Source organism: Pristis pectinata, chromosome 3 (assembly GCF_009764475.1).
Source record: "Pristis pectinata isolate sPriPec2 chromosome 3, sPriPec2.1.pri, whole genome shotgun sequence".
NCBI classification, from domain to species: Eukaryota; Metazoa; Chordata; class Chondrichthyes; order Rhinopristiformes; family Pristidae; genus Pristis; species Pristis pectinata.
The window spans coordinates 69,473,768-69,487,792 of record NC_067407.1 but is presented as its reverse complement, the minus strand read 5'-3'; the positions used below and the strand labels follow the sequence as shown (position 1 = coordinate 69,487,792).

Genomic DNA, 14,025 nt, shown 5'->3' with positions numbered 1-14,025 from the left:
ATTCTAAGATTGTGCCCTCTGGTCCTGGACTCACCCACCAAGGGAAACAGCCTAGCCACATTTACTCTGTCCTTTCCTATCAATATTTTAAATGTCGCTATGAGGTCCCCTCTCATTCTTCTGTACTCCAGCCAGTACAGTCCAAGAGCCGACAAACGCTCCTCATACTTAAGCCCTTTCATTCCTGGAATCATCCTCGTAAATCTCCTCTGAACCCTCTCCAACGTCAACACATCTTTCCTAAGATGTGGGGCCCAAAACGGCGCACAATATTCCAAATGAGGCCTCACTTAGTGCCCCGTAGAGCCTCATTAACACTTCCTTACTTTTATACACTATACCTCTCGAAATGAATGCCAACATAGCATTCGCTTTCTTTACCACCTATCCAACCTGGTGGTTAACCTTTAAGGTATCCTGCACGAGTACCCCCAAGTCCCTTTGTACTTCCGTGCTTTGGATTTTCTCTCCTCCTAGATAATAATCTGCCCGCTTATTTCTGCTTCCAAAGTGTACAACTGCACATTTCCCTACATTGAATCTCATCTGCCATTTCCTTGCCCTTTCTCCTAAACTGTCTAGGTCCCTCTGCAACCTTCCTATCTCTTCAATACTCCCTACTCCTCCCCCTATCTTGGTGTCATCCGCAAACTTAGCCACGAAACCATTTATTCCATCATCCAAATCGTTAATGTACAAGGTAAAAAGGAGCGGTCCCAACACCGACCCCTGCGGCACACCACTAGTAACCGGTAACCAACCAGAACGAGATCCTTTTATTTCCACTCTTTGCTTCCTGTCAACCAGCCAATGCTCCACCCATTCTGTTATCCTACCCGTAATTCCATGACCTCTCATCTTATTAATCAGTCTCTTATGAGGCACCTTATCAAAGGCCTTTTGAAAGTCTAAATACACAACATCTACCGCCTCTCCCTTATCCACCTTGCCTGTGATTTCTTCAAAAAAACTCCAATAGGTTGGTCAGGCAGGATCTTCCCTTCACAAAACCATGTTGGCTAGGACCTATCCTGCCCTGCGCCTCTAGGTATTCTGTAACCCCATCTTTGAGGATAGATTCCAATAACTTTCCCACCACTGATGTCAGACTAATAGGTCTGTGATTTCCTTTATGCTGCCTCCCTCCTTTCTTATACGACAGAACTACATTTGCGACCCTCCAGTCCTCCGGAACCACGCCTGAATCTATCGATTTCTGGAAAATAATCGCCAATGCCTCCGCTATCTCTAAAGCCACCTCCTTCAGAACCCGGGGATGCACCTCATCCGGTCCGGGAGACTTATCAGTCTTTAGTCCATTTAGTTTTCCTAGCACCTTCTCCCTAGTAATCTTAACTGAACTCAATTCCATTACGTGAGACTCCTGACTAACTGGCACATTGCTGATGTCCTCCACGGTGAAGACCGATGCAAAATATTCATTCAATTCCTCTGCCATCTCTCTATCGTCCATTATAATAGCTCCTGCACTGTTATCAATTGGTCCTATGTCAACCCGTGTCTCTCTTTTACACCTTATGTATTTAAAAAAACTCTTAGTATCCTTTCGAATGTTATCTGCCAACTTCCTTTCATAATTCCTCTTTTCTTTCCTAATGACCTTCTTAGTTTCTCTCTGCAGGTTTTAAAAAGCTTCCCAGTCCTCTGTTTTGCCACTAATTTTTGCTTCTTTGTACGCCGCCCCTTTTGCTTTTATTTTAGCCTTCACCTCTCTCATTATCCACACTTGTGCCTTTTTTCCATTAAAAACCTTTTTTCTTGGAATATATCTATCCTGCAATTTCCTTATTTCCTGTAGAAATTCCTTCCATTTCTCCTCTGCCGTCCCTCCAGCCAGCTTACTCTTCCAATCAATTAGGGCCAACTCCTCTCTCATACCATTGTAATTTCCTTTGTTCCACTGAAATATCGATATACCAGTTACCAGTTTCTCCTTCTCAAACTTGAAACTGAACTCAATCATATTGTGATCACTGGTTCCCAGTGGTTCCTTTACCTTTAGTTCCCTAATCACCTCCGGTTCATTACACAGCACCCAATCCAAAACAGCCGATCCCCTGGTGGGCTCTTCAACAAGTTGCTCTAGAAAAACGTCCCTTAGACATTCCACAAACTCCCTCTCCTGAGTACTACTGCCATTCTGGATTTCCCAGTCCACCTTCATGTTAAAATCCCCCATAATTATCTTCACATTGTCACTCTGGCATGCTTTTTCTATCTCAAACTGCAACTTATCGTCCACTTGCTGACTGCTATTAGGGGGCCTATATATGACTGCTACCATTGTCCTTTTACCCTTGCTATTTCTTAGCTCCACCCACAAGAATTCCACCTCCTCTGACCCAATATCCTTCCTTTCTATCGATTTTAAATCACTACTAACCATCATGGCCACACCTCCCCCTCTGCCTACCCGCCTATCCTTCCTATACACTGTGTACTCCTGGACATTCAGTTCCCAATCACATCCGTCATAAAGCCATGACTCGGTGATTGCCACAATGTCGTATTTATTAACCTGTAGTTGTGCCACTAGGTCATCTACCTTATTCCTAATGCTACGTGCATTTAAATACAGTACGTTTAGTCCGGTATCTGCTATTAATTTTGTTGTACTTCTATTGTTCAGCAGATTATCCTGGCTTTCCACCTGTCTATCCTTCTTATCATCTTCACTACATACTACCTTAGACATGTTCCTATATACCTCATCCCCTATCCTAACATTCTGTATCCTAACATCCTGACTTGTTGTACTTCTATTATTCAGCAAATTATCCTGACTTCTCACTTGCCTGTCCTTCTTGCCATCCTCATTGGACTTGTTTCTATAAACTCCCTCCTTTACCTTAGCATCTTGTAACCTAACATCCTGGTTTCCATCCCCCTGCCAGATCAGTTTAAACCCTCCCCTACAACTAAATCAAACATTCCCGCCAAGATATTGGAACCTCTGGAGTTTAGGTGCAACCCATCCTTAGCGAATAGGCCATGCCTCCCCCAAAAAAGGTCCCAATTATCCAAAAATCTGAAGCCCTGCCCCCTGCACCAGTCACTCAGCCACGCATTCATCTGCCAGAGCTGTCTATTCTTTCTACCATTGGCACGTGGCACTGGTAGTAATCCTGAGATTACCACCCTTGAGGTCCTACTTCTCAACCTTCTCCCCAATGCCTTATATTCCTCCTTCAGGACCTCTTCTCTTTTTCTACCTATGTCATTGGTACCTACATGTACCAAGACTTCTGGCTGCTCACCCTCTCCCCTCAGAATATTCCGTACCCTGGCACCAGGGAGGCAACACACCATCCGAGACTCATTGTCGCTATCGCAGAATCTGCTATCCGTACCCCTTACTATAGAATCCCCAATAACCACTGCATTTCGCTTCCTCCACTGGACCACAGTACCAGGCACGGTGCCAAGGCCCCGGTTGCTGAGGTCTTCCTCTATCAGGTTCATCCTCTCCAACCGAATCTAAAATGAGATATCGGTTTTTGAGGGGGACCGCCACAGAGGTGCTGTCTACAAACTCTTTATAACTCCTATCTATTTCCTGCTCGCTCTCCCTAACCAACCGAAGGTCATCGAGCTGCAGCTCCAGACTCTCAATCCATTTCTTGAGGAGCCGCATCTCAGTGCACTTTGCGCAGATGTAGTTATCGGGGAGTCTGGTAGTCTCCCAGGGTCCCCACATCTGACACTCCAAACATAAGACCAACCCCAGATGCATCTTGCTGAATACCATGGAGTTCAACAAATAAACTAATAACTTACCCCCTCTCTATTAGTCTCGCCTCTTTCCCGCTCTCACTGAAGCCCGTTGAGCCAAAGCCTAACCCACTCTGCTCCTTCTCACTCAGCTGCCCGCTCCGACACTGCCCGCTGGATATGTTGGTCTGCTATTTAAATCGCCCGCGCGCTGTCGAGTGACGTCACGCGCCTGCGCAGTCACTTGCCGCTATCCCGAACGCTAGAAAGAAAAAAAATCGCTCCTCGTTAATTTCCGGCACTCTCCGCTCTCTGGTCGCTGGAAAGAAAAACTGAAGGTAACCCTCTGACTTTTAAATTGCCCGCGCGCTGCCGAGTGACGTCACGCGCCTGTGCAGTCACTCGCCGCTATCCCAAACGCTAGAAAGAAAAAAAAAATCGCTCCTCGTTAATTTCTGGCACTCTCTGCTCTCTGGTCACTGGAAAATCAAGTTAGTGAAACACAATGCACCTTTAACAAACATGCTGACATTCATTCATTGTTACATGTTTTAAGTACCAGTTACCATGCCCTAGATGAAAGTCCTGTTGCTGGCTGGCAAGGTTTCTGCATTTATTCCTCTCCCCTTTTATAAACAAGGGTGTGGTTATTGTTCTCACAGGACTGACCGACACCTCATGACACAAAGGCTGCAGTTTGCCCCTTCCATCTCTTCCTTGAATCACCTGGGCATGAATGTTTTAACTCTGCAGAGTTGGTACCCCAGGAGCCCCTGCCTCTGGGCAGTGTGTGTGCTCCCTGAGTGCCCTAGGCTTCCTCTTTAGCTCTACACTGATTGTTGGTCCATCAGAACTAAACTGTTTTTCACTCACTGAAATTAGAACCATAGAACACTACAGTACAGAAAACAGGCCATTTGGCCCTTCTAGTGTGTGCCAAAACTTTACTCTGCTAGTCCCATTGACCTGCACCCAGTCCATAACCCTCCAGACCTCCCCCATCCATGTATCTATCCAATTTATTCTTAAAACTTAAGAGTGAGCCTGCATTTACCACGTCAGATGGCAGCTCGTTCCACACTCCCACCACTCTGAGTGAAGAAGTTCCCCCTAAATCTTTCCCCTTTCACCCTAAAGCCATGTCCTCTCGTACCTATCTCTCCTAATCTAGGTGGAAAGAGCCTACTCGCATTTACTCTGTCTATACCCCTCATAATTTTGTAAACCTCTATCAAATCTCCGCTCATTCTTCTGCGCTCCAAGGAATAAAGTCCTAACCTGTTCAATCTTTCCCTGTAACTCAACTCCTGAAGACCCGGCAACATTCTAGTAAATTTGCTCTGCACCCTTTGAATCTTACTGATATCCTTCCTATAGTTTGGTGACCAGAACTGCACACAATACTCCAAATTTGGCCTCACCAATGTCTTATACAACCTCACCATAACATCCCAACTCCTATACTCAATACTTTGATTTATGAATGCCAGGATGCCAAATGCCTTCTTTACAACCCTGTCTACCTGTGACGCCACTTTCGGGGAATTATGTATCTGAGCTCCCAGATCCCTTTGTTCCTCTGCACTCCTCAGTGCCCTACCATTTACTGTGTATGTCCTACCTTGATTTGACCTTCCAAAATGCAACACCTCACACTTGTCTGCATTAAATTCTATCTGCCATTTTCTGGTCCATTTTTCCAGTTGGTTCAGATCCCTCTACAAGCTTTGAAAGTCTTCCTTGCTGTCCACTATGCCTCCAATCTTAGTATCATCAGCAAACTTGTTGATCCAATTTACCACATTATTATCTAGATCATTGATATAGACAACAAACAACAATGGCCCCAGCACAGATCCCTGAGGCACACCACTAGTCACAGGCCTCCAGTCGGAGAAACAATCATCCACTATCACTCTGTCTTCTCCCACACAGCCAATTTCGAATCCAGTTTACAACCTCTCCATGGATGCCTAGTGTCTGAACATTCTGAACTAACCTCCCATGTGGGACCTTGTCAAGGGCCTTACTAAAGTCCATGTAGACAACATCCACAGCCTTTCCTTCATCTACTTTCTTGGTAACCTCCTCGAAAAACTGTACAAGATTCGTTAAACGTGATCTACCACTCACAAAGCCATGCTGACTATCCTTAATCAGCCCTTGGCTGTCCAAATACTTGTATATCCGATCTCTCAGAACACCTTCCAATAACTTACCTACTACTGATGTCAGGCTCCCCGGCCTGTAATTTACCTGGTTTACTTTTAGAGCCTTTTTTAAACAATGGAATGACATGAAGTTGTTCTTCCTCCACTGACGTATTTTGATGTGAATTGTTCTTTGTCCTGTAACTCCGGTGAACACAGGCTGCTTTGCAGGTTGTTTCCGAGAGTGCTGTCAGCCTGACCTGTGCCAGCCCCACATCCTTCCTCAGACTAAATTCCCAGACTTTCTCTTCCTTGAGTTAGAGCCCAGTTCATGCTGGATTTGGACAACTGAAGGAGCCCATTCCCTCTACTCTCTCTGCAAGTTGCCGGATTTGCTGCTTTGCTTCCTCACACTGGCTGCTCTGTAATGTGCAGTGACTCTGCTCTCCCCTTCCTTTAATCTCCCCCACTCCTCATTTCTCTGCAGGGTTAACAGGTGTCCATTCCCTCCCCTACGTTTCCTGTCATGTGCATTCCCTATGCTATAGGTTCCATTTCCCCCCGGTGTCTTGGCTTCCCTTCATCCCAGGACTTGGTTTGAGGGGGTATGTCTGGAGTTGCTGCCTCCCAGAAGCTGTGCTGCAGGAAACCCGCCAGTCTTGCCAGGCTCACAGTGACCGCAGCCCTTGCACAGGAGACGCCCCAGGACGCGCAGTGCTGGTGTCTGAACAGGAGTGCACAGGGGATTGGCTGGCTTACAGGAAACTGATGTTACCAGTGTTCGATATGTCTAATTATGACATAGTAGGAGGCTGTTTGGCCCGTTGAGCCTATTACTAGCTCTCAGAACAATCCCGTCAGTCTTGTTTCCCCACTTTGTTCCCTGTAATCTGTTCTGTTTTCTCCCATATTCTCATCAGCTCCCCTCAGATTCCACCACTCACCCACACACTAGGGACAATCTACAGTGGCCAATTAACCTACTGACCTGCACATCTTTGGGATGTGGGAGGAGACCAGAGCACCTGGAAGAAATCCACGCAGTCACAGGGAGTGTGTGCAAACTCAGACAGCACCGGAGATCAGGATTGAACTGGTGCTAAGGTAGCTGCTCTACCAGCTGGCCGCTGTACTGCCACACTGGGGCCACACCAGCATCCAGCAAGCATTCTCATCAGTCCCATTCCCTCCTCCTTATTTCCCTGTAGCCCTGTAACAATATTCCCCCCTCTCACGTGCACATCAGCTCCTCTGCTGCTTCTGCTCCTCACCTACACGAAGGGATAAGTCACAGTGGTGCAATTGGCCTGCCAACCATCTTTGAGATGTGGCAGGAAACCAGAATACGTGGGGAAATCCCATGCAGTCACAGGGAGAACGTGCAAACTCTATACAGATGGCACCAGGGGTCAGGAGTGAACCTGGGTCACTGGAGCTGTTAGGCAGCAGCTGTACCCTGGTGCCATGGAGTTTAATGTGGGTGAATGTAAAATTGTGTGGTTTGGCAGGCACATGAAGCGGATAATCTGAGTGGTAAGAGGCTGAAGAGTTCTGAGATGCTGAGGGAACTGGGGCCCTAGTGTGTGAGTGCAGGTACAGCAAGTAATTCGGAAAGTAGAATGTTATTGTTCATCCCTCTGTGAAACTGAATCCAAAAGCAGGGATGTCAACCTTCAGTTATGTAGAGCATGTGAGACCATGTCTGGAACACTGTGCACGGTATCAGTTTCCTTATTTAAGGAAGGATGTTAATACAGTGGAAGCAGTTCAGAGGTTTACTAGTCCGACACTGGAATGGGTGGGTTGTCTTGTGATGAAAGGTTGGACAGGCTGGGGTTGTAACTGTTAAAGTTGATGTGAGTGAGGAGTGACCTGATTGATCCATTTTGTTTAAAATGGTGACCACCCATTTGTGACAGAGGAATCAGTTTTTTTTCTCTGAGATGGCCATGAGTCTTTGAACCCTCAAAGGGTGGTGAAGCCCAGTCTTTGAGTATGGATATATTCAGAGGGAGGTTATCAGGTGCAGGGTACGTGATGGTTGACACAGACTGTAGGGCTGAAGGGCCTGTTCCCATGCTGTATGAACGTGTGGGCTGGAATTCGGAGCCGAGGTTACTTTAATGGCAGAGAGACTGAGGCAATAAACAATCTGCTAGAGGAACTCAGTGGGTCAAACAACATCTGTGGGGGGGGGAAGGAAAGGGTTCTGAGACTATTAGTGGACTGAGGAGGGGTGTAAGATGACAAGTGGGTAGTGCCAGGTAGGGGAGGTGAGCGGGGGTGGAAACCTTTCTCATCATTCCCCTTCTATCCCCCCCTCCACTCTCAGCCCTGATGCAGGGTTTTGACCCGAAACGTCGACAATTCCTTTCCTCCCACAGATGCTGCTCGACCCACTGAGTTCTCCAGCAGGTTGATTGTTGGTCCAGGTTCCAGCATCTGCAGTCTCCTGTGTCTCCTTTGGAGAGACTGAGGGACGTCCTCCTGCTCCCGGTTCTGATGTTTTCATATGGCACTGGAATGCAGCTGACGTCAAGTGGTTGTGTTAATCAGCTCTTAATCCTAAACCAAGTTATTTAATGAACAATTTCATGGCATTTGTCAAATTTACTGAAGCAAATCCTCCACTTTGGCCACATCAGTTGGTGTTTGGTCCAGTGTTGATTCACATACTATGTTAATGTTTGTGGCTAACATGCTCATGTTGTGGAAGCATACTTTCAATTCACAGACACAGACATAAATGTTGTCACTGTCGTATAAGCAAAAGTAACAATGAATCTGCATAAGGTGTACCAGAACACACAACGGCCAAGGAAAAAGTTTATGATGGATTTCATTTTTTGCATGAACAAATATCGGCTGGATTGGTGCAGGAGCTCCTTCCTCTGTGAGGGTGGGACTGTGTCCCAGGAGCCTGCCGGTAGAATGGAATACTGAGTGATGATGTCCTGGAGAGGAGGAGATGCCAAGTAGAGTTTCCAGAGTGCCTGATATCATGTTGTTGGGGAATGGTGGGACTGGTTCGGCAGAGCTGGGATCTGCTGCAAGCATGTGCTCAGAGCCACCTGCGCAGTCTCCCTTCCAGTGGTCTGTCAGCCTGTGACAGTTACTGTTCTCCCAAGGCCGCACAGTGGTGCAAGCTGTCTCACAGCTCCAGAGACCCAGGTTCTATCCTGACCTCTGGTGCTGTCTGTGTGGAGTTTGCACGTTCTCCCTGTAACCAGGTGCTCTGGTTTCCTACCACATTCCAAAGACATGCTGGTCAGTGGGTTAATTGGCCGCTGTAAATTGTCCCTGGTGTGTAGGTGAGTGGTAGAATCTGAGGGGAGGCAGGAATGTAGGGAGAATGTAGGGTTACTGTAAATGTTGATGGTCAGCATGGACTTTATGGGCCAAAGGGCCTGTTTATGTGCCTTATCTCTCTATTGGAAGTGTTGGCAGGTTCCCTGTGGCCTGATCCTCACTCTCAAACCCACACTACCTGCAGAAGCCCCCATGAGGAAAGGCTGGACTCCATGTGAAGGTGCAGTTCCCGACGTTCACACAGCTGGTCCCGGTGGTATGGCACAGACTCCAGTGTTTGGTCTCATCCCCCATCCTGGTCCATGTACTGGCTGCCGTGAGACCATGTTGGTTTAAGTGCAGGCCCACACTCGACCGCCCCCGCACTCCACTGACTTCTGGTCAGTCCAGACTCTGTCCCATGGGGCTTGGTATTAGAGGTGGGATTTCATGGGTGGGAGTTGGTGGACTTCCAGAAAACCACAATAATTAAGACAGGAACTAATGATTAACTGGTGACAAAGGTTGGACCATTGTGCTGGTACATTTTACTCTTGCAATTGTCACATTTAACAATGGATTAATTAAGCCAGTAGGTTATTCCGTGGGGAGTTGACCCTCCTGTGGAATGGTTTAACTCCTGGTTAAAGGAATGCTTTAGAGCTATTGTAATCGTGGAATGACGGAAGGTGTTTCCCTGCCAGGTATCCCAGCAGGACTTAAAGAAGGAAACTCCAGTTCAGTTCAAGTTCCGTTGCAAGTTCTTCCCTGAGGACGTGTCTGAGGAGCTGATCCAGGAGATCACCCAGAAGCTCTTCTTCCTTCAGGTCAAGGAAAGCATTCTTTCCGATGAGGTGTACTGTCCCCCTGAGACAGCTGTGCTCCTGGCCTCTTACGCTGTGCAGGCAAAGTTCGGAGACTTCAACTTGGAATCACACAAGGCTGGCTACCTGACATCCGATCGCCTGCTCCCACAGCGGTAGGTGAAATGTGGAAGCACCATGGAGCTTGGGCTTAGGACTTTGGTATGCTAAGGGAAGGACAGCTTCTCCCACCCTAGCAACGCCGCCTCTTAATAAAGAACGCCCCAGGGGTAACCAGGGACAGGGCCTGATTGGCTAGACACAGGCAGGATGTTCCACTGAATCTTGGACCAGGGAACACGGTTTGACAATATGGAGAAATGTCTTCACTCAAGTGGCGTCACAGGTAGACAGGGTGGTGAAGAAGGTGTTTGGCATGCTGGCCTTCAGTCAGGGCATTGAGTATAGGAGTTGGGATGTTATGCTACAGTTGTACAAGCAGATGGTGAGGGCTGCACTTGGAGTACTGTGTTGAGTTTTGGTCACCCTGCTAAAGGAAAGATGTCATTAAGATGGAAACAGTGCAGAGAAGATTTCCGAGGATGTTCCTGGGATTAGAGGGCCTGAGTTATAGGGAGAGGTTGGGCAGGCTATGACTTTATTCCTTGGAATGTACGAGCCTGAGAGGTGACCTTACAGAGGTGTATAAAATCACGAGGGACATAGGGTGAATGCATTGTCTTTTTCCCGGAGAAAGATAATCAAAAACTAGAGGGTATTGGTTTAGGGTGAGAGGGGAGAGATTTAAAAGGGTGGTGGTATGTGGAATGAGCTGCCAGAGTAAGTGGTTGAGGCAGGTACATTAAGGTTTAGAGGGATATGGCGAAATGCTGGCAAATAGGACTAGCTTAGATGGGCATCTTGCTTGGCATGGACCAGTTGGGCCAAAGGGCCTGTTTCTCCGTGCTGTAGGACTATCAGGGTGGTGAACCTGTGGAATTCTCTACCCCAGAAGCTCGGTCATCACGTGCATTCAGGACAGAGTTCGATGGAATTCTGGGCATTGGGGAGTGGAGGGACATGGGGATTATGTGGGAAATGGTGCTTGTACAATAGTGGAACAGGCTGAAAGGATGGAGCAGCTTGCTCCATTTCCTCTGCCTTGTGTGCATCCCCCAGAGTGGCTGGTGGAGGCTGCTCAAGAGGGAGAGTTCTAGTGACCTTTGGTGAGGTGAGGCAAAAGCACTCCTTCGATGGCTGCTCCTGGTCGTTGTTCCAGCACGGCTGTCTGTACATCCTTCCAAACTCTGTGGTCCTGGATCGCCCTCTAGCTGGGGGGACCATTGGCTTCGATCATGTCAGGGGTTAAAACTGAACCACTGGCGATCGGGTGGGGGTGGTGGGGTGGGGAAGAGGTTGGTGGGGAGATCTCCTGCAGTTAGCCAGTGACATGGTCTATAAGTGTCACCACGTTGAATTTTCCATGTTAAGCCTGAGCAGGGTGGGGGGGAGTGCTCGGTGCAGTGGGCTGGGCCCCTGCTGTTACCTCTGCCTCCCCTCTCCCACTTGCTGAACCTCCTGCCGTTGTGGAAAGCAGGGAAGGATTGGTGCCAGGCATTTGCAGGCAAGGTGCGGTCCTTCAGGACAGAGCTGTGCATTGTTCCAGCGGTCAATTATGGAATGAAAGAATAACATTAGAGGAACACTCCACACCTTCGCCCTGTGCAATTCAGCTCCAGGCCTCACTGTTCCTGTCATGTTTTGGCAAAACTCGTATTTCAGCAGAATTCTGAATGTACCAGTCGCTTTCGTGTTTTTTTAACGGTTTAGTTTTTCTAAGACCTGGTGTGAACGTGCAGTATTTTGTATAAACCCTGTGCAGCACAAACACAGGCTGTCTGGATCAACTGACTTTAGTGGGTGTCAGTGCTCCACAGGACTGCTCCCACCCTCCGCACTGACCCTGACTCTGCCCCCCCCCCCACCCACACTGCACACTGACCCTGACGTCTCCCTCCCACCCTCTCCACCGACCCTGACAAACCCATGCTCCCAACCTCCACACTGACCCTGACGGCCCCACCCCCCCCCCGCTCCCACCCTCTGCACCGACCCTGACACCCCCCACTCCCCCCACATCAATCGTGACACCCCCGATCCCACCCTCCACATTGACCCTGACTCACCCCCACCCGCCTCCAGAATCCCTCCAGCAATGGCAGGAGGCACGATCTGCCTGTTGGTTTTTTCCTGTTAGGACACTGTTTAGAGGGCAGTGTGTGTCTGTCCTCAATGCTGCCTTAATGTGAATAAATCCTCAGCAGAAACACACAGCACATTAGATGGGTAAAGTCAGGGAGCCGCTGGACATCTGTCCTAGGTTGTCCTTCACCTATCCCCAACTCCCTCTGATTATGGATGAGCCTTCTGTCTCTGGGTGAGGGGAGCTTGGCCAGAGGCAGGCTCCGCTCTGGCTAAGAGCAGCCTTGAGGATCAGGGTTATTGGGTCTGGGGAAGTGGTCTGGATATAATAATCGGGCTTTGAGATCTGGGGGTTGAATTTGACCAATTCTTGATCCATCAAGGAGGACCTTGTGGCTCTCGTTAATGGTCGGGCGCGGTGAAATCTGGGCGTGGGATCTAAATGCTCAGCTTTTTCCCAATTTGCTTGCGCTGTTGGATGGGTGGAGCTGCCTGCTGGAACTGAGACTTGTGCTGTGTTCCCTGCAGTGTGGTGGAGCAGCACAAGCTGAGCAGAGAGCAGTGGGAGGAGAGGATCCAGATCTGGCACGAGGAGCACCGCGGGATGTTGAAGTAAGTTCACACAAACCAGTAATCAACAGCCTTCTATCCCAGAGGTGGAGTGTGTGTAACCTGGTCCTCTGTGGAATATGAACATCCTTACTACTTGTTCTCCTGTGACCTTTAAGGAGGCCATTCAGCCTTTCAAGTTTATGACGGCTCTCAGAACAATCCCATTGTCCCATATTCTCATGAACTTCCCCCAGATTTCACCACTCACCCACACTGGGGACAAGTTACAGCGGCCAGTTAACCTACCAACCTACCGTCTTTGGGCTGTGGGAGGTCAGGATCAAACCCACTTCATATTTTCTCATTTTCATATTTCTTTACAACAGAGGAGACCATTTGGCCCATTGAGTCTGTGCTAGCTCTCTGAGAATTCCCACCAATCCCAATCCCTGTAACCTCTCATGTATCTGACTCCTTGGGCTCTGCTCCCTTGACGTTTGTGTACAAGTTTGCATTTAAACTAGATGTCTCTTTAACAGAGAGGATGCCATGGTGGAGTATCTGAAGATTGCCCAGGATCTAGAGATGTATGGCATCAACTACTTTGAAATTAAAAATAAGAAGGGCACAGACCTTTGGCTGGGAGTTGACGCCTTGGGTCTCAATATCTACGAACAAAATGACAAGTAAGTGATCTTATTTCCAGTGCATTACCATGTCCGTTTGGAGTGAGTAAACGTTATTGACTAGATAACATCCAGTTTCAAAAGAGTGGCCCTTAACATACACCATCTAGAGTAACAACTGGTTTTCATAATATTTTGGTCTTCTGCTGAAGGGTGTGGCAGCTGTGGGTGAATACAGAAACTGTTCTCACTGAATCACTATCTTACAACGTAACCATAGCTACGTGGACTGGTTTTTCAAGCTGCACCGAGTGGTTTAACTGCGTTAGTGTTGCTGCAACTGCTGCATTGAGACTTGGTAGAGAGCTTTTGACAAGTCCTCTCCCCTCGTCGAATGTTCCCCAGCAATGTTTTCAGACGGGACTTGCCTAGTCTTGTTTTCCAACTTGTGGGCGAGTAGAAGTAAAATGATTAATGTCTAAGCTTGCAGCCTGTGACTGGGGCCTGGAGCTAAGAGTGTTTCTAACCACAAGCCTGCACCAGATGAGGGTTGCACTCGCTGCCTTTGTCTTGTTCTGCACAGGGTGGGACTTTATTTGCAGTGCTGTGAACTCTGATGCTTCCTGACTCAGCCTGAAGTGTGTTCAGTTGGGAACTAGGGAAGCCCTTGTT

The 14,025-nt window shown here is 48.1% G+C and overlaps 1 protein-coding gene across 1 annotated transcript in view; it reads left to right on the top strand.

Moving 5' to 3' along the window:
* Positions 1-14,025, top strand: part of LOC127568159 (ezrin-like) — an 80,570-nt gene that overhangs the window by 43,993 nt on the left and 22,552 nt on the right. The window contains exons 4-6 of the mRNA XM_052011583.1: positions 9,875-10,149; positions 12,704-12,787; positions 13,267-13,413. Of these exons, the coding sequence (XP_051867543.1) occupies positions 9,875-10,149; positions 12,704-12,787; positions 13,267-13,413 (506 nt within the window). The remainder of the gene's footprint in view (positions 1-9,874; positions 10,150-12,703; positions 12,788-13,266; positions 13,414-14,025) is intronic.